Source organism: Ascaphus truei, chromosome 6, assembly GCF_040206685.1.
Source record: "Ascaphus truei isolate aAscTru1 chromosome 6, aAscTru1.hap1, whole genome shotgun sequence".
NCBI lineage: Eukaryota > Metazoa > Chordata > Amphibia > Anura > Ascaphidae > Ascaphus > Ascaphus truei.
Genome location: NC_134488.1, coordinates 65,766,636 through 65,788,134, shown reverse-complemented (window position 1 = coordinate 65,788,134; position 21,499 = coordinate 65,766,636). Strand labels below are relative to the sequence as shown.

General features: G+C 43.0%; 1 protein-coding gene across 8 annotated transcripts in view; it reads left to right on the top strand.

Annotated features, from left to right (window-relative positions):
- ADGRB2 (adhesion G protein-coupled receptor B2) overlaps positions 1-21,499 on the top strand; it is a 205,935-nt gene that overhangs the window by 106,418 nt on the left and 78,018 nt on the right. For 6 of the 8 annotated variants that reach the window (XM_075604645.1, XM_075604650.1, XM_075604644.1 and 3 more), the window contains exon 2: positions 4,918-5,653. The exons of 1 other annotated variant lie outside the window; for it this stretch is intronic. In XM_075604645.1, coding sequence (XP_075460760.1) covers positions 4,933-5,653 — 721 coding nt within the window. In that variant the 5' untranslated portion in view covers positions 4,918-4,932. Of the gene's footprint in view, positions 1-4,917; positions 5,654-20,583; positions 20,713-21,499 lie in introns of those variants that run through there. One more of the 8 variants, XM_075604652.1, reaches the window with a different exon arrangement.

The window sequence follows — 21,499 nt, the reverse complement described above, 5'->3', positions numbered from 1 at the left end:
GACATAGCAAGGTATTCATATGCTGGCACAGATATGAACAGTTGGTGGTACAGGAAGTTCTGTTACTTTTGATGTTGATACAGAAGAAAATAAGATTGGTAACTGCTGCAGTAGAGAATAATCCTGATATAAATGAGTGAGATTCAGTTGACATTTATGGGGTAATGCATCAAACTCCCAGACCAGGCATTTTGGCTTTAAAATGTTAACAGAGTAATTTAGAATATGTGTCCCTGAACGTCACTGAATTAGGGTACATTTCCATTTGCAACTTCAAGCTAAATGGTGAAGGTTTGTATGGAACAATAGGATGAGTTATGGGAGTTTATATTTTAATGGTGTATGTCAATTTCAGCGTGTTATGCCATCATTTTTCTCTACTTTTTATGCACAATTAAACAAGGGCTGAGTCTGTGGATACTGTAACTTTGGCTGCTTGGGAAATTTGCAACAAATGTATTAAGCTTGATAGATAAGATTCCTTGCATTTAGGCGCTGTTTTACATTCACAGCTATGGTGCTTGACCGACAAGCCTGTGTGAGTCAGCACTCACAATGGTTTGCTGTCCCTCTAGCACTGTACTGCTTAATGGGCATACACTGCATTGGAAATAGACAGGCTACTGTATATTTTGCATGAATTAAACTCCTTACCATTCCCCTCACACCAGATAATCCTCTTTCTCATGAAGCACCATGCTTCTCTGTTTAATTCACTCCTCCAGGTTATAAAGCAGGCTGTATTCCTGCGGGGACCATGGCTGCTTGTTTTTGGTATGTGTATTATTTATAATACGGCATTGTCATTTCCTAGAAGTCTCCAAGAAGGGAAGAAATGATGCTCAAAAAGAAAGAGACAAAAGGAAAGCCAGGTCCATGCAAGAGCTGACAGCTGTTACTCTGGTCTGACTGGGAAGGCGATGGGAGAACAAGTGAAGGAGAAGGGAGGAGGAGGAGGAGGAGATGTATAAAAAGAGCATTTGTAATGAAAGATTCGCCCAGGCGATAAATTATCTGAAGTGGGTTTGGAGTATTCATTTTCTCACCTGAGCCTGTGACAGCAACGTGCGTGGAATTGATTTTCCATGCTCCAGAGCACAAATAACTTAATGTTTGTTCCTTATTTTCACTGGTCTCCCTGGGGGGTAGCGGCGGGACGTTAGCATAAACAAGTGCCAGAACAGTTTGGGCACTTGCGAGAAGGACTTATTAACTTCAGGAGGTCTGCTTTGCAGGCAGAGGTGGCTTCTGTTGAAAGGTGAAAAAGGTTTCAGTATAAAGGAATACTGTGTAGAAGTATAGTATGGCCGTTTAAAGCATTTTCTTTTTACATCAATATTTAGGGGGTATGTGTATCAAGGCAAAACAAGTGCAATTTCAGGGCAAAAAACTGCACCAGATGTATAAAAATGTTTACATTTTATTTGATAAAAATGTTGCACTTTGTATACAGACATATTAGTCTTTCAGTAATTACAACTGCTGCTGCCGCCTAATATCCTCTCAGCTCCAAAAAAGGGTGACTTATGTACTGTGGAGAAGAATATCTCTGTAATTACAGTGGGCTAGAGAGCAACAGGTACAGATAACTAAAATTGTCATGGCTGTATGTTATGAGCAGTTATAGACGATATCATTTCAAAGATGATGGGGTCTGAATACTATACAGGTAGTCCTTGTTATTCAACGTTTCACTTTACAACGAATGGCATATTCAAACGCTTTGCAATGCAATCCTAAGGGACGTTTTTCAACACTGAAATCTGTTATCCAACGCCGGAATGCGTTATCCAACACTCACCGCCACTGATTAACATGGGACTCACTTTACAACGGTTTCAGTATCCATTGCTACTTCCAGACCGGACCATTGGATAACCTGAGGACTGCCTCTAGATAATATACTGTAGTTGTATCATCTGGACTCTTGCTGGTAAAATTGCATATGAACATGATCATTAAGAGGGTAATTCTACATTGTTCGAAATGGCCGTTCTCGAAGGTGAATCCCTATTGACTTCTATGGGAATTTGTAGTCGGAAATTACCCAACCGGCTGCTTTGGACAATATATAATGACCCCTTAAGACCGATCATACTGTGAATCCAAAGACCTAATTTAGCTTTATAAACTGGTATCTTAAGACCCATGTTCCACAGAGAGTGAAAAGAGACAGAATAGCTTAGCATCGTCAAAATACTTTTCAATTCATCCAACATACAGAGCAAGTAGTAGCCCCCCAGCGCTGAGGAGGGGATATTCACCTTTCCAGCACTCAATGGAGTTAAATCATTTATTCCATTTCCCTTCTTTATGGCACACATTGCTTTTCATGCTGGATTGCTTTCCCTCACTTTCTACACAGTTGCTTCTGAAAGGATTTGTCTTGGTGTATATTCTCAATGTAATCAGTTAATAACAAAATTGCCGTTGTTTGTAATAAGATTATGATCCAGTCACTAATGCAATTCCTCCTGCTACAAAGTAACTGTTCAGTTGGGACGTGAAAGCCTCTTGACAGACTGAGCAAAGTAATTTGAAAAAGGGGAATTGAGACATTATGGACAGCAGATGGACTTTGGGGGTCTCTGTAGCAAGGCAGTGTAGCAGAGATTTACAGATGTAGCAGCCGTTGATGCTCCCGATGCGTGTTGCAGCAGAACACACACTACACGCCAGCAGAATCAGGCATTATTGTAATGTATTAGCCGCGTGAGGAAAAAGGGACAGGGACAACCATGCTATTGCACCCGCTGGTGTGCGCCAGTGGCTGCAATAATGCCTTATACATCTGTATGTCAAACATGTGTATCTTCTTGTGTCCTCTGTGACAAAGCGCTGTGAGCGTGAATCACGTCAGAGGTTCCACATGCTGTCACCCACTCATTAAACTGTTTGTAACTTTCCACATTTGTGCATAGCCCCATTTTTTGCTTGCAGTGCTGCACTTTTTTCCTCCTCTGGATTTAGCCTTCTACATTTGTGTCTTATGGTCACTGGATGGAATTACTTACTCCCATTTTGCCCTGTGAGCTTATGATTTAGGTTGTGTCAATATAAGGGGTAGGATATGATCAATGATATAATGAGCAGTATCACATTCTGTCTTTGAAATTGTCTTGAGGGTCAAATATTCCACTGTGTTTAAAGCAGTCTAAATAGAGCTTACAATCTATGTTTTTGGTGCCTGAGGCACAGGGAGATAAGGTGACTTGCCCAAGGTCACAAGGAGACGACACCGGGAATTGAACCAGGTTCCCCTGCTTCAAACTCCGTGCCAGTCAGTGTCTTTATTCACTGAGTCGCTCCTTCTCTTGCTTGGGAAGATTTTAGCTACATTTAGTTAAATGTATGTAAGTTAAATGGGGTCCATGTATCCAGCCAAAACTGGTGCAATTCTGGAGCAAAAAAAGTCACCAGATGTATACATAGTTACATAGTAGATGAGTTTGAAAAAAGACATGCGTCCATCAAATACAACTAAATGCTACATTTAGATGACAGATACTTTAACCTATATCCATACTTACAGTATTTTGATCCAGAGTAAGGCAAACAAAAACCCCCAGTGAAATATCATCCAATAATATCTCATAAGGGGAAAAATAAATTTCTTCCTGACTCCAACATCCTTCCCATGTATACTTATTTGGTATATCCCTGTATACCTTTCCTTTCTAAAAAAGATGTCCAAAATCTATTGTATCTGCCATCACAGTCTCCATGGGTAATGAATTCCACATTTTAACTGCCCTTATTGTAAAGAACCCTTTCCTTTGTTGCTGGGGAAATCTCCTTTCTTCCAACCTTAAGGGATGCCCCCGAGTCCTTTGTACTGCCCGTGGGATGAATAGTTATTTTGAAAGCTCCTTGTACTGTCCCCGAATATATTTGTATATACTTATCATATCCCCTCTTAGATGCCTCTTTTCTAATGTAAATAAATCTAATTTAGCTAGCTGCTCCTCATAAATTAGATTGTCCATCCCCTTTATTCATTTGGTGGCTCTTCTCTGCACTCTCTCTAGTTCTATAATGTATTTTCGAAGGAGGGGTGCCCAAACTTGTACTCCATATTCAAGGTGTGGTCTTACTAATGCTTTGTAAAAGGGCATAATTATGTTTACTTCCCTTCAATCCATTGCCCGTTTAATGCAAGATAAAATCTTGTTTGCCTCTGCAGCTACTGCTTGACTTTGGGCACTATTCTTAAGCCTGCTGTCTACAAGCACTCCTAAATCCTTCTCCATCAAGGAGACCCCTTATTTATCCGCATTTAATTTGTAAGTCACTTATTTATTCTTGCTTCCCAAATGCATAACCTTACATTTATCTGTATTAAACCTCATCTGCCATTTACTGTACCTGCCCACGTTTCCAGTCTCTCCAAGTCCTTCTGGAGAGAAATTACATCCTGCTCTGATTCTACTACCTTATACAATTTAGCATCATCTGCAAAGGTGGAGACTTTGCTCTCAATTCCAACCTCAAGGTCATTAATAAACAAGTTAAAAAGCAGGGGTCCCAGAAAAAAAAATACTTTTGCTTTCTGTGGTGATGTTTTTTCTGTTGATACATCTGGTGCAATTCTTTTTTTTTTTTTTTGCCAAAGAATTTTACCACATGTGCCTACAAAATTACCTTAATAATTTTAAATGGAAAATTAAGCAGTACATTTCATTTTCTAACCAGTTTTTTTTCTAGGATTTAACTGAACTACTCAAAGGTTGGGGAGAGTCAGCAGTTGAATTACACACATACACAAATACATATAGTTGGCATAAAATGTTTATCCCTTCAAATGTTGTGTTATCACTAGGAACAATGAGGCTGGCTACAGCTATTAAATATTAGAGAGAGACTCCTTGTATAAAAAATGATTAGACAACTGATCGCTGTTTATCCTTGTGTTTGCAGGGCCCATGTCATAGGATGAACACTGCCTGTCCCCTCTTACTGTCTGTGATATCGTCCCTTGTCTTGTGCTCCTGGGGTTCATCCCCCTCACCGAGCTCATGCTCGGCATTGGCCTCCGGAGTTCTCTACGGAGCCTTCTCTCTTAAGGACCTGTTTCCTGTCACCTCCCCTGGCTGCTCCTGGACCCTGGAGAATCCTGACCCCACCAAGTACACCTTATACCTGAAGTTCACCCATCAGGAGCAGGTGTGCTCCCATCTCTCCCCCATGGTGCAACCTCTGGATCACTACCTGCCCAACCACACCTGCAGCCGGCCTGAGGAGGGGGCAGAGGAGGCTCAGGAGCTGTGTATCCCGGGCACCCCCTTCACCTTTTCACACTTCGACAAGAACTTCCTGCGACTATGCCTCTCCGAGCAACCTCTCTCTATCCAGCTGCTTCCTGACTTCGTGCTAAGCTTTCAATTTGTGGAGGTGCTGCTCGTTAACCATGATAACTCCAGCCAGTTTGCATGCGGAGTGCTGTGCCGATGGTTCGAGGAGTGTCTGAGGGCACGGGAGTGGGGGGTGCGGTGTGGACTGGCACAGACCGGGTGCACCTGTCCAGAGACGGTGGCACGTGGGCGCAATGACACAGTCTCCAATGCCATTGTCCCAGCAGGACACAGTGACTGTTGTGTGACCCAGCAGCTCCCAGGAAGCAGCAATGAGGCGTATCCAAGGCCCGTCCCATATGGTAAGGAGATATCTTCTTCAGTAGAGGGGGAAGCAAAGATATGATGGGCTAATTTATTTGCTGCTTTAAAACCAAGATTAAGTTATCTGTTTTACAGTTTACTGAATATTTAGGAAGGCAATTACACTGATATGTTGTTTACTTATTTTAATGTTTGACCTTTTACTTAAGACAACCCCTTTAAAGACTCCCAGCTGCAAAACATAGGTCAAAATTATCTGAGCTACAAAACTGGAGCAAACAAATCAATTCAAAGCAATGGGATTTTTTCTTTCATAAATCAGGTGCTGTCCTTTGCACCATATTGCAGCCTGAAGACTCAGATAAGTAACTCCTAGGAGTACAATGAGTAAAATACCCCTCTGTTGAGGGCAATAAAGGTATACTATAGCAGAACACCTTCATAAATATTTTTGCTCAGTCTTAACAGCTGAAGGTGAAGGGGCGAAGCCACAGTTGGGTAACAGGAATATAAATGGAAAGGATTTGGATACAAGTCCATTTGCAGAGGAGAAAATCCTACTGGTACAGTACTTTCAAAACGGAAAGTGGACAAGTCAATGTGACCAGATGGGATACATCCAAGGATATTTAAATAATGTAGGGGGTGTGTGCTGGCAACACCATTAACAGATCGATTTAACCAGTCCCTATTAACAGGTGTAGATGCAATGGTTTGGAGGGGAAAGTATTCCTTTTTGCAGATGGTGCAAATATCAGCAACCCGGTTGAGACTGCAGATAGGGTAAACAAAATGATTAATGATTTACAGTAGGTAGATTGGAGGAATGGTCAACAGTGTGCCAACTACAATTTAATGCCAAAAATGGCAGAATAACGCACTTGGGTCACAACAATCCAAAGGAAGAATACTACTGTAGACGTAGACTTAAAAGTAGGCAAAATATGTAACAAACTAATGCAGAAAGCCAGCAGAATGTTATGTGGTTCAGGGAGAGGTATTAGCAGCAGAAAGAGAGGGGTGGTGATGCCACTTTATAGATCATTGGTGAGACCTCACATAGAGTAATGAGTTCAATTCTGGAGACCAGATCTCCAGGAGGAAGTAAATAAATTGGAGATTGTGCAAGAAAGGGCTACAAAAATGGTGTAGGATCTACAGCATAGGACTTACCTGGAAGGACAGAAACGATGGAGTATTAAGGCATTTTGGATTATGCATATAAAAAACACCAACTTTATTTAGTTTAATAAACACACAATCCCAGCAATCTCTAACCCCGGAGCCCACCACATCATACAGTATATATATATATATATATATATATATTAGTGTCAAAAGGACTGCCACTGAGCGTGGCCAAATGTATACTACAAATGACAAAAATACTCAATGCTACATCCAATGTGACAAATTACATAGTTAATATAATATTAACTTTATTTAGCTAAAATGTGATCCAACGTTACAGCTGTCTATGCAGCCTTTGTCAAGGAATGGCATTCACAAAGGTCCTCATGAACGCAGTCTTTATAGTGTGAGAAGAACCCAAAAGTCCCAGGTGAATCCAATCTCGCTGTGGTGGCGCGCCTGCGCAGTCCGGTTCTCTCTGAAGACATCACCATACTTTGTCTTCCAGCTGACGTCATCAAGTCCCTGTGCATGCGTACTCTGCTCCGTAATGTCTTGTAGGATGTCCGGCTGACGCGCAGAAGTTTCATCTTTCTCTCTGTTACATATGGTTGTTTCTGGATATATCTAGAGGGCTATCTAAAAGATGAAGCTTCTGCGCGTCAGCCGGACATCCTACAAGACATTACAGAGCAGAGTATGCATGCACAGGGACTTGATGACCTCAGCTGGAAAACAAAGTATGGCGATGTCTTCAGAGAGAACCGCGCCACCACAGCGAGATTGGATTCACCTGGGACTTTTGGGGCCTTCTCAAACTATAAAGGCTGGGTTCATGAGGACCTTTGTGAATGCCATTCCTTGACAAAGGCTGCATAGACAGACGAAATGTCTGATCTCCTTTTAACTAAATGTAAAAAAAATGGCAAAATCCTAGGTGCCTCAATAGTGCTTTGTTTCTGGTTTCTCTGTAACGGATAGCAGCCGGTCATCCTCTTACGTTGAGAGCACCAGTATAAGTATCATTACTTTTTCAACTTGATGTACAGTATGGTCTGCAACATAAACCTTTGATTATCAGGAAATTCTACAGAACCTCAATATGTACAGCTCAGAGGATAGAAGGGAACGGGGGAATATGACAGAAACTTTCAAATATATAAAGGGATTAAAAAAAGTACAGGAGGTAAGTATATTTCACAGAAAGATGAGTGCTAGAGCAATAGGTGATTCACTGAAGCTGGAGGCTAGCAGGCTAAGGAGAAATGTGAGGAAGTACTTCACTGTAAAGGTAGAACATGTGTGGAATAGCCTTTCAGCAGAGGTGGTAGTTGATAATACAATGAGGGAATTCAAACATGTTTGGGACAGACATAAGTGTGATCCTAAATACAAAAGAAAGCCGAGGATCACATAGGAGTGTGCCAAAGAAAGAAAAGATACAGCGCACTAAGTGTACCATTCGAGAGGTAAAATATTATTCACATAGCAATATAAAAAATGGTGTGGAAAATCCTATATGTGTACCAGGGGTAAGTGAAAAGTATTTAAAACATTTATACAAAAAAAAATACAAAACCTTGTGTCATAGGAAATTGAGAGAGTCTGCAGCTATCCCAAAAAAGATGGCTCGTTCTCTCAAAAGTGCTAGGAAAAATAGAAAAAAGACAAGCGCACAACTCTTATAGTATAGTAAAGTTGGTAATAAGCACAGATGTATAAAAGGGTGAGTATTGCACGTACATCAAGACAATTCTTTAAAGCATTTCATGTGACAGACATGGGTTACCACAGCAGGAGGCAGTATCCACACGCGGTGTACTTTCTTAGCGTCGTTCGTCATCTGCTGAACCGGATCACAGCAAGATGAGGTAGGTGATAAGGATTTTTCATCCAGGGGGTTTCGTTGTCAGCACCGTCAGGAAGACACAACACTTGTACGGCAGCACCAGGGTTTTTGTACGGTCCCAGCAGCGGTGAGCAGACACCACCAACGTAAGTATAATGTTCCAGATAGAAGCTAAGTCCTCCTCAGCTCTTTCAGTGGCAGCTGATGACGTCACCGAGAAGCGTCACTAATAGTGACCATACGGTAGGCGGCAGGGAGCCGAAACAGATCCGCAAGCACCGGTGGCAATAGCAGAATGAATAAAGCAGTGCTTTTTTATCTCCACATTGGACTTTATTCGTACTGCTATTGCCACCAGTGCTTGTGGCTCTGTTTCGGCTCCCTGACGCCTACCGTATGGTCACTATTAGTGACGCTTCTCGGTGACGTCATCAGCCGCCACTGAAAGAGCTGAGGAGGACTTGGCTTCTATCTGGAAAATTATACTTACGTTGGTTGTGTCTGCTCACCGCTGCTGGGACCGTACAAAAACCCTGGTGCTGCCGTACAAGTGTTGTGTCGTCCTGACGGTGCTGACAACGAAACCCTCTGGATGAAAAATCCGTTTCACCTACCTCATCTTGCTGTGATCCGGTTCAGCAGATGACGAACGACGCTAAGAAAGTACACCGCGTGTGGATACTGCCTCCTGCTGTGGTAACCCATGTCTGTCACATGAAATGCTTTAAAGAATTGTCTTGATGTACGTGCAATACTCACCCTTTTATACACCTATACTTATTACCAACTTCACTATACTATAAGAGTTGTGCGCTTGTCTTTTTTCTATTATTCCTAGCATCAAATATGGTCTGAGCTTTTGCAACAGATAGACAAGAGGTTCTTATCTGCCATCAAATTCTATGTTTCAATTCTATATTAGCTTATCAATGTACTTAGCTTCAATTTTACCCTTCCTGTGTTAGTATAGTAAGACAGCAGTGCGCAATCTTTCCAGCGTGCGCCCCCCTTCCTGCTTCCCTCCCTGCTCGCGCCCCCCCTCCCTTACCTGCTCTCCAGTTCTCCAGCGTCAAATAACGCTGCGGGGTCACGTGACGTCACAGGATGCGGCGCCGATGAGAAAGTATTTGAAGTGGCCTCACGCGATACCCCAGCATTCATTTAAATGCCTTGGGGGAAGAGCGCGGGGCCTCTGTAACCACCGCCCCCCCCCCCTGAATAATCTTGCGCCCCCCAGTTTGGCACCGCTGTAGAAAGAGATATGAGCTGCTAACTGGGGGTTAACCACATTTGTGTATATTGAGTGTTTTCAAATAACCTATATTTATGTAGCACCTTTTAAACCCCAAATACTCCTGGCAGCATGTTTCTGTAGCTCTGATCTGCATAGAAACTTCTAATGGGGACAGGAATATTCACTAATCACAAAGTGGTGATAGGGAAAATTCAATTATCCCAGAGTTCCTTCTCATCACTGAAGTCTTAGTCTCCAGACGGCAAAACTGCAGTGAACCATATTAATGAAAGCCCAAAATTCCCTAAACCCGAATATACCAGGTTGATCAACAACAACAACGAATGCAATTGTTCTATAAGGTTCCTTTGCTTGGAAATATCTGTTACAGTTTTTGCCCGAGTTTCATAGACAGGAGACTAGGATAAATAGATTTAATTGACTTTACTCCTCCAGCACTGTTAGGTCTTAGGAACTTCATGCACAAGTACAGCAGAGAGACTGGGACTGCGCGACCGTGGGTGCAGAACATTCATTTGTACAGGGTGGCAGCAACAGTGGCATGGCGGCCTCGCACTGTCTGTCCTTCAGGGCGGTGCTCTCTTGCTTCGCATCTAGGTTTTGCCAGTCAGAGGGGGCTGAATGTGGTGCAGTTGGTGTCTGCTGGGGCGCCAGGAAATGTGGCGGCAGCCCTGCGAAGGGGGTTTCTTCATACACACAGCCTGTGCTGGGACTTAGGTGCACATATCTGTTTCTGCAGCATTGTAGGCTCTTGATTTGTTTGCTGAGGAAAGGCAGTTGGACAGGAGCTCCGACAGATTAATTGTGAAGTGGGGCATTGTTTTCATGGCATGGTGCTGCCGTAATTGGTGGCATGTCGTGCAGCTTGGGGCTCTATGCCGATCTCGGCTGAGTTTCTCCTCCGCGTTCACTTTTTTTTTTTTTTTTATTGCACTTGACTGTTCAGCTGGGGAGCTTAATGTCTTCATGGGAAATTTCAGGGAATAAATCTGAAATCCATTTCTGCTGTGCACAGTATATCAGCACAAGTGTTTGTTACTCTCATTTAATTTGTGCTCTGTCTTCTTTCACTACGGCACTTCTCTTTGTGGTTACTTTGTTGCATCTTCATTTCTGTCTTTATCCTTCTTTCTCTCTCTGTTTTCCATTCTCTTTTCTCTCCTCTGCTTTGCCTCTTCTTTCTACGGCCTATCCTTTTCTCTCTCTCTCCATTAGGGGCCTATTTGATAAATGCATACAGTACCCTTGCAGGATGAGCCCTATTCACCCAGATATCTATCTCGCTTTAGTCAAACAGTGCTTCTTGCATGTCCAAACCGTGCGATAAGGGCTTTTTATGAGCTATTTCATTCCGGCTCTGCAAATCCGTGCGGTCAGCCAGAAATATGTCAATCTCACACATGTTGGCATTCCACTGGTTTTCTGTACGCTCTGTTAAATCCCAAATGCAAAATCAGTAGACAATACTCGCAAATCTTATCTCGTCACAACAAGGCTGCCGAGATTGCATGATTAGTGACAAGATTGGCTAATAAACCTCTGTTGGTTAGAGACTCCCTAGTTCCATTTGTTTAATTACTTTTTGCATGCACTTGTCTACCTTTTCCCTGTACAGTCTAGCTTATCTTGTACATTATGGCAAACATTACTGTCCTGGTTGGAGGAGTTGAAAGGCCGCTGCATAGCTGAAGGCCACTAATCCAGTCAGGCCATTAGTGGTCAGTAGTGCCTTTTTCTGTGTGGATTATTACTATAATAGGTGAATTGTCTGATTTTTACATTTAGAATCTATACACCTGATTGTGCTGCCCCATGTCTTCTCCTACCACTCCCTTCTCTCCCTGTCCACCCTGGATTCTCATACACACCCTCACTGCCTGGGGCTACTAGGCAGCCCAGTTTACTCATTCAATCAACCGGCCAACCCTCCTCCACTTCCACTTCACAGGATGGCTCGTGCTGCAGCACTGACGGGCAGTGGCCCCAAAAATATGAGGCATTACTGACTATTACAAGTTAAATGCTGGGCATTATTGATATTCCTGTGATTGGTCAAAATTCCAGGCATTAGTTAAGTAATAATCCCCGAAGAACAGGGCATTACTGCCAATAATGCCCTGTTCTGACGGGATTATTACTATTATAGGCTAAATGTAGGCTTTTTTCATAAATAATAGACACGTTTGTATAGTTATATAGATTTTTTTATTAAAATAAAATGGTAATTACATTAAAGCACCTCTATATACACTTACACTGCAGCTATCTATATCCACACACTGCCGCCCCCTATGTGTGTACACACACACACAAAAGCTCCACACACACACACACAAACTCTGTAGCTACACTCAAACTCTGCTGCTGCTGCTGCTGCTACTGCTGCTGCTGCTGCTGCTGCTGCTGCTGCTGCTGCTAATGCTACACACATACTGTATAACACAACAGCACCACAGACACACAAGCTGCAGCTACATAAAATCTGCAGCTACACCCACAAACACTGCTGCTGCCTGACACACACACACACACACAAACATCAGCTCTACACACACAACAGCTCCACACAAACACGACTGCCGCTGCTGACACACACACAAACACACACGCAAACACAGAAACTGCAGCTACAAACAAACTCTGCAGACAGACACTTACTTTGCAGCTACAAATACACACTCTCCCTCCTCTCACTGTGTTGGCATGGAGCTCTGTGCACAGAGGGAGGGGGACAAGTCACTGCCTGGCTGCTGCTTTTTGACCAATCTCCTGCCCTGTCTCAGAGCTGTTCTGATAAAGGAAAACCTGATTGGCTAGAAATAAAAACTTGGCAAGCTGCCAAAAATTCGGGCATTACTGAATGAATAATGCCCGGAATTTTAACCAATCAGAGTGCAGGGATTTCAATCATTCCCGGAATTTGACAGCTTTCACCTATAATTAAGTAATAATCCCCAAAGAAGAGGGCATTACTGGCAAATAATGCCCTGTTCTGAGGAGATTATTACTGTTGTAGGCTTTTTTCATAAATAATAGACACTTTTGTATAGTTATATAGATTTTTTAAATTAAAATAAAATGGTAAATACATTAAAGCACCTCTATATACACTTACACTGCAGCTGTGTATAGCCATACGCTGCCGCTCCCTCTGTGTACACACACACACACAATATACACTGCAGCTCTACACACACACACACAACACACTGCAGCTCTACACACACCGGCTCCGCACATACACACACACCAGCTCCACGCACACACACACCAGTTACACACACACACACACACACACACACACACACACACACACACACACACACACACACACACACCAGCTACACACACACACACACACACACACACACACACACCATCTCCACACACACACACACGCGCATTCCAGCTCTGCAAACACACAAACTGCTGCTACACACAAACTCTGTAGCTACATCCAAACTCTGCTGCTGCTACACACACAACAGCACCACACACACTGCAGCTCTACACACACAAGCTGCTGCTACATACACACACACAAACTCTGCAGCTACACTCACACACACACTCTGCAGCTACACTCACACACACACTCTGCAGCTACACACACATACAAACTCTGCAGCTACACACACAAACTCTGCAGCTACACACACACACAAACTCTGCAGCTACACACACACACACACACACAAGCTCTGCAGATATACACACACACAAACTCTGCAGCTACAGACACAAACTCTGCAGCTACACACTCACACAAACAAACTCTGCAGCTACACGCACAAGCTCTGCAGCAGACACACAAACTTTGCAGCAGACACACACACAAACTCTGCAGCTGACACACACACTAGATAGACAGAAACTGCAGCTACAAACAAACTCTGTAGACAAACACTTACTTTGCAGCTACAAATACACTGTCCCTCCTCAACTCAACTGTGTCCGTGGATCTCTGTTCATGGAGGCAGAGGGAGGAATCACTGCCTGGCTGCTGCTTCCTGACCAATCCCCTGCCCTGTCTGAGAACTGTCCCTGCCTACTGACCAATCCCCTGCCCTGTCTCAGAGCTGTTCTGACAAAAGAAAAGTTGATTGGCTAGAAATAAACACTTGTCAAGCTGCCAAAAATTCCAGGCATTACTGAATGAATAATGCCCGGAATTTTAACCAATCAAAGAGCAGGGATTTCAATAATGCCCAGAATTTTACAGCTTTATCCTATAATATTTGTTAACAAATAGAGCTATTCAATATGATTATGAAAACATGTTTCTGAGGCACAGGGAGATATGGTGACTTGCCAAAGAAGCTGACACTGGGATTCATACCAGCTGTGTCATTTGTTTCAGAGTAAGTGCCTTTACCCACTGACCCACTCCCTCTGTGTGTGTGTGTGTGTGTGTGTGTGTGTGTGTGTCTGTGTGTGTGTGTGTGTGTGTGTGTGTATATATAGATATATATATATATATATATATATACATATATATATATATATATATATATATATTCCATTTAATACATTTCACACTAAATAATGAAGCATGTGCCTACCCTCTCTTGATCATTTATTTAATTTGGAGACCGAGTACAGTCTCTCTTTAGGTAATGCACCACCCACCATCCCCATGTGCATCAATTTTTGTTTGGCGTATCTCCACCCACATCAACAATTTTGTGTCTGTGCATATATTGTGATGTCTCCGTCACAGCGTAGGATCTTATGTCCCAGATTTCTCTATATGGGGTTTATTTACAGGGTTAAATAATACACTAACATGCCCACCGTCCCTTTATGTCAAAACAAATCATAAAAGAAAAGCCTACTCCTCTTAGGAGAATAACTACACATTCAGCTTCAACCCTTACTAACTGGATGGACAGCTAAGCTGGTTACCACCCCAAAATAGGTACTGTACTATTATAGCTAAACATAAACAGCTTCTGCACACAGCAATATAGCATTTATCTTATCTGTTACTCCAAGGTTATGGACCAGACGTCCCCGCTTCAGCACGGTCTCGCGTCCTTCCTTCCTAGGGGAGCTCAGCCCCACGAGAGTTCAGAGAATCTCTCCTCTGTAAATCCAATGTTAAGGACAGGACATCCCTACTTCAGCATTTTCTCGCGTCCTTCCTTCCTCTTCTTGGGATTAACAACCCAGGCAGTCCTAACAGGCTCTGCGACCACCGTCCAGCGAGCCTAAGGGACTGTGCCAGCTTCCACAGCTGGGGAGAACTCTTCTCTGTCCCCCTTCTCTGGGAACAGCAGTCTCTCCCAGTGTGTAGTCACTTCCTGACTTTTAAAACTCCATGAGCAATCAGGAGTTCAGCCTGCTCAATTAGTTTGCAGGTGCTGCTGGTTTCTCTAGGGAAATTAACTCTCTGTATGCTAGAAAGTCCCATAGCTGCCCTATTCCAGCACCGGGAGACAGTGATTGTATCACAATATATATATATTGAGAACTCTCTTCCCTTGAGTGCTAGTGGCCATTTCTATACATACTGCGCTACATGTATGCACACACAGCTGTCTCTTACACATACAGCTATGTAATTCCATCCCTATATACCAATAGGGACCACATAATATCCACACACACTTTTAGTAACGCAACACCCTCTTACATTTCCACACCTACCCACACCATTGATATACACTCCCACTCCACATACACCTTTGCTGTATACACTGTGGGCTCTTTATTTATTTATATTTACATACATACATACACACTAATTAGGAAGGCTGAACTCCTGATTGCTCATGGAGTTTTTAATAGTCAGGAAGTGACTACAGAGAGCTGCAATGTGTGAGAGACACATGCTGAGAGATACAGAGTGAGAGATTACTGTCCCAGTGAGGGGGACAGAGAAGTGCTCTCCAGCTTAAGAAGGAAGGCTGGTACAGCCCTTGACAGTGGACCTACACAGGAGAGTTTCTCTAAGCTCGTGTGGGGCAGAGTTCCCCTAGGAAGGATAGGAAGAGAGACCATGCTGAAGTGGCGACATCTGCTCCAATGGACTAATAGATAAGGAAACGCCTTTATTATTATGTGAAGTATTTATTATTATGTGCAGAGACTGTATACATTGTTGCATATGTAAGGGCATGTTTTAAGCTGGGAACCAGTATAGTTGGCCAGCTGTGGTTAGAAAGGGCTTCAGCCTAGTTGAGTTATTTTCCCTAACGGGAATAGGTATTTTATTTTATGATTTGTTTGACTTAAAGGGACGGTGGGCCTGTTATCATATGTTTTAATCCCTGTAAATAAACCCCATATAAGAAATACAGTTTTTCCTACACAAGGAGTAAACTTCAGGAGTTGTATTGAAGATGCCTGTAGCCGAAGGGACCATATTGGAAGTACACAGGGTGTGGAATACTCATATCCAGTATACAGAGTGTTCAAGCATACACCGTGACCAGTGTTTGCAAAGAGAGAAAGGCATTACCTTTTCCAAAGAAGCTCCGTCTGGATTCATGCTGCAGTGTTGGAGTTTGAGTATATCTCATACATGCTGATTTTAAAGCTCTGTTTGTGAGTGCACATTTTATATTCGTTCCAGTCCTATAAATTTGTTATATACACTAGGAGTGCGCCTGTTTTTTCTTTTCTTTTTGTAGATACCTTTGTGGGATTGGTGATCCTCATATTCAGGCTGCAAGACTCCAGAGGACAGTATATTGGGACTGGTTTTTATTTACGTACATTGTTTAATTTACATATTTTTTATATACATATATTTTTATTATATGTGTTTTTTATATACATTTTTTTCACACTTACAACTTATTGGCATTGGCTATATGCATTAGTTGTGAATTATTGGTATATTAAGTATTGTATTATATTAGTCTGCACCCACTTTATTGTCCCATTGGTCAGTAATAGCGTATATATAGTCCACCTATCCACCTATAGGGGTTTTATAGGCACTACTTCATATTTTTCTGTTTTTGTGTGTGTATATATATATGTGACCCCGGTCTCTTTTCAGCCCCAGAGACCCTCCATGTAGCGCTCCGAGGCTCTGTGGCACACCCGGCTAGCGGGGGCCGCCATGACAGGTTGTGCGAGCGTGCGCGTTGGTCGCGCAGGCGCAGTAAGGGTAGCGCACGCGGTCCCAATGCTAAAGAGGTCCTGAGTGGACTACAATTCCCAGCAGCCTCTGTGGACTGCCCTTTCACCCACATCACGTGCAGCCAGCCAGCAAATAGGGTTTTGCAGCTTCTCCTGTGGAGGAAGGCTACAATGTTGCGGGGACCATGTTTGGCAGTTGGAGCTGGGAGCAGGAAGGGGGAGGAAGGGTGTAGGGAGCAAGTGGCTCCTACACCAGGTAAGGTAATTCCACAGATCCCAGGCTGGCCCCAATCCCCACCAGGGTAGGGGGTAGGTACTGAGGGAGGGCCCATATGTTAGGGACCCTGCCCTTAGGTGTGAGTGTGCAGTCTTGTCAGTGTCACAGCTGGTAGTGCTGTGAGCGCTGACAAGTAGGCACAGTGTGTGCAGTGTATCTGCAGGTACCGAGTGAGTGCAGTGGGTTGCTGCAGGTTGAGTGTGTGTGCAGTGTGTTTGCTGCAGAGGTTAGGGAGAAGATAGCCAGAGGGGACCCGGGTGGGTACAGAGAGAGGTAGTGTGGGTGCAGGGGGTCAGTGACCCACCTGCATAGGTAGGCTACCCCGTAGGCCCTAGGAGTTTCTCCTAAAGCCATCCAAGGTTGCTGTGCTGTAGGGACGGCCTATAGTACAGCGAGTGTCACGTTAGTTCACGGAGTCAGATAGGGACTCCATTGACACTGCGCACCCGTGCAGAAGGTTGGGCGCTGCTCTTCGTTGTGGTTGCAGAGGCCATCTTGTTGGGGTCTTCCCGGACGGTGGATCCTGGATGTCGGGCCGGAACTCGACGGATCCTTTACGAAGTAGTTGCAGATCTGAGCACTGGAGTGCTCGGCAGGTACTATATCATCAAGTGCACCAACACCGGTCATCAGGCGCTGATCCCGCCTTAGGCTAAACTCTTTGTAGGAACACTGAGCGAGTGGTTACAAGACTGAGCCTATACCATATAGTACCGTACACGGACACGGTGTGGAGCACACGGTAGCAGGACTGATACAGTACTCATTAAGAGGGTGGCTAAGCCACTACCGTTATAAGGACGGTACCAGTTGTTAGTACTCTGTGTTATTGCTAAGTTGCATGTTAGAGTGATAAGGTTGCCATGCATTATCATATTGCATAAAGTTGGTTGCATCACATGTGTGTGTATGTATTTCTTGCCCAGGGGAATCTCACATCACGGGGATCCTGGGTAAGTGGAGGCGCTGCGCTAAGTAAATGTATGAGTGTTACCCCAGGCTCCAAGCTAGCGGAAGCTCAGATCTCCTGGAGCCGCAGGTGTTGTACAGCGACCAGTAGTTCCTTTGGGAGGGTTCCGAAAAAGGGCTACATATATATATATATACAGTGGTTGACAAATCACCAAAAAATCTCGCCACACAAAAAAATCTACTCGCCACCTAGTACCAAACGTGTGCTGCTTGGGCCAATATTTACTCGCCCGGGGGTTAAATCCACTCGCCCGGGGCGAGCAAATGTATAGGTTTGTCGAACACTGTGTGTATATATATATATATATATATATATATATATATATATATATATATATATATATATATATATACAGTGGTCGACAAATCACCAAAAAATCTACTCGCCCAAAAAAAAAATCTACTCGCCACCTAGTACCAAATGTGTGATGCTTGGGCCAATAGGAGCTCGCCACGATGTTAAATCCGCTCGCCCGTGGCATGCAAATGTATAGGTTTGTCGAACACTGTATATATATATATATATATATATATATATATACACACACACACACACACATTACTATGTGTGCGTATATGAATGTATATATATTTTTTATGTATTATATACACACGTTTTAAGTTATGGTGGGTGCTTTAAAGCTGTGTTAACAGCGAGCATTGGCTTATATGGGCTCCATGTAACAATGGTTTTTCAGACAAAAGATGACACATTGTGTGCTCATTTGCATGTCATTTCCCGGAATCCCTTGCTGCAGTGGAAGCACTGTATGCTGGGGATAATGGTGAAAGGCAGGATTGCAGACCTGCCTAAAACATGTGAATGTGCTCACAAGTGATCTATATATATATATATATACAGTACAATGTTCCTGCTGTTTATTGCTATCCTTAAAGTGAGCCCAGGCGAGATATAGCTGTTAAGTGAATGCCGCAGGTCCACATGACCTCTATATATATATACATTTTATATATATATATATATATATATATATATATATATATATATATATATATACATGGAAAAACGACAAACAAGAGCGCCAACTCCATAGCACGTAACTGCTTAAAAATAAAGATGCATTTATTTAAAAATCAGCAACCCATAAGAAATGCACTTACAGGATTTTAAACAGAACCATTCGTGGGAGATAAATCTCTATTGATGTCATCTGCGATGGTAGGGGGAGTCCCAGGTAGGCAGAGTGGAAGTACACAACTTGTAGCCACAATAAACTCCTACAACGAGTTAGCAGCAAGTTGTAGAGGCATTCAGTGCCTTCACGTCCCTCTCTCCTGCATGCAGTGATTGCCAGCGCTCGAAAATACCGCCAGCTAGAGCGCAAGTACGCCGGGAACTCAAGATACACAGACACAAACGCGATGACGTCACCAGCCCTACGCGTTTCGTCACTCTACGGCGACTTCGTCTGGAGTTCCCGGCGTCCTGAGGAAGGTCCCATTTTGGAGGACCGAAACGTTGGGTTTCTTGATGTACCACTATTTTCACCAATACACTTTGTGAAGTTTTCTACAATTGAGTGCTGTCTCTTGCTTTACCAGACCTTGGAACGGTAACGTATGTCTATATATATATATATATATATATATATATATATATATATATATATATATATACATCAAATAAACATTTAAAAATTAATTGAAGGGCTCATTGACCCCTTCAGTAATTATAAAATGGACAGCTTATATCGTGTGGCTGCGATGAGCGATCTCATGATGTTAATTCTGTTTGAAATAAAACCATTGCTCGGTTTCTGCGTTTATTCGCACGGAACGTGAGAATTTAATTGACGCGCTATTTTTATAAGTGCCAAAATGTATAGAACATGGTGATATCACAACATTTTTACAGCTAATTAAAGCCTTGTCAAATCGCAAGATTTGACAACAACAATATTGCAGTTAATAGGCCCCTATCTGTCTGTTTTTCTCTCTTTCCTTCTTCCATTTAGTGTGTTTTTCTCCATGACTGTTGACACCAGCTAAGGCTTCCCTTATAACAGGCAGTATACACAATTCTCCCCAACTAATTAATTGATATAGAGACACCCTGTATCCAACCTTTGATCATTCTGGTGCTGCAGGGAAAACTGTAAGATGGCCATAGGAAGCACAACACGAAACAGCGATCCTATTACTACGCATACCCCCTGCTGATATCCGAAAATAGAACTCCTACTCTTGGCATAAAAAGGTAGTGTGAGATTATTGCATTTGGCTGTGTTTGATGGCAGGTGGATGAGTTGATGGTGAAGGAATGCAGAGGAGATGGGGTCAGCAACCTCATATGAGTTTATTCGAATTACATTTAAGATACGTACATTGAGATGAACATTGGTTCTCAACCAATATTTCCCAAGGAATGAGCAGGCGCAGGAAGGGGTGACATGCAAGGCACGGAAGAGGTATACAGCCCTGAGCCTTGCCTCTATCTTGCCGAGAAATGCAGTAATTCTTCCAAGGACACAGTGAGATGATAAAACGCAAGACAGAGCAGGTACGGCAGCTGCAGCAATAACTTCAGGCTTTATGAAAGCAACAGGCTCCTTTCTCCTCCCACCTGACACACTGCCTGGTCTGACTTTATTAATAACCTTTTATTAGCTACCTGCAGAGTGCCGAGCCTTGCAGCGGGCGCGGAGAGTGAGGCAGCTTCATAACTTCGAATAATATGACGGGTTACAGTAAAGGACAGGGACCGCCGCTCAAGGCAGAGTCACTAAAAAGATCCAGTGGGGGCTATCTATCAAACTTCATAAATGATAAATGTCTGAAAATGCCATAAAATACACCATTCGAAGAATGTTCCAGTTAGCCGTTTTTTTTTATGATGCTTCGCACCCATTTTTATTGCAGTTAGAGTAATTTGTGCCGTTTCGGGATATAGGGAGTGATCTGCGCGTAGAATGAAGAGTAGCTGGGGGAGGAGTTACTTGACTGGCATATTTATAGTTTTCCTTCCCTTTGTTAATATAATAAGATCCGCCAGGTCATATCTGGCACCAGACTGAGAAACTTGCATCTGGTTTATCCAACTTGAGAAGCAATAAATCATGCATCAGATTTCCCATGAAGGGAAATTGCTACTCCCAGGAGAAGAGGGAGTTTGCTACATTTTGGAACAAATCAGTTTGAGACATGACTCAAACTGAGCAAAGATTTCATGTAAATGTGTACATTGTTCACTGTTGAAACCTTTCATTGCTGAAAAGGAAAGCATGCCCTTTAAAGCTGCAGGTCACGCAATGTCCTACGTGTTTTTTTTTTTTTTTTAATCAGTTCTG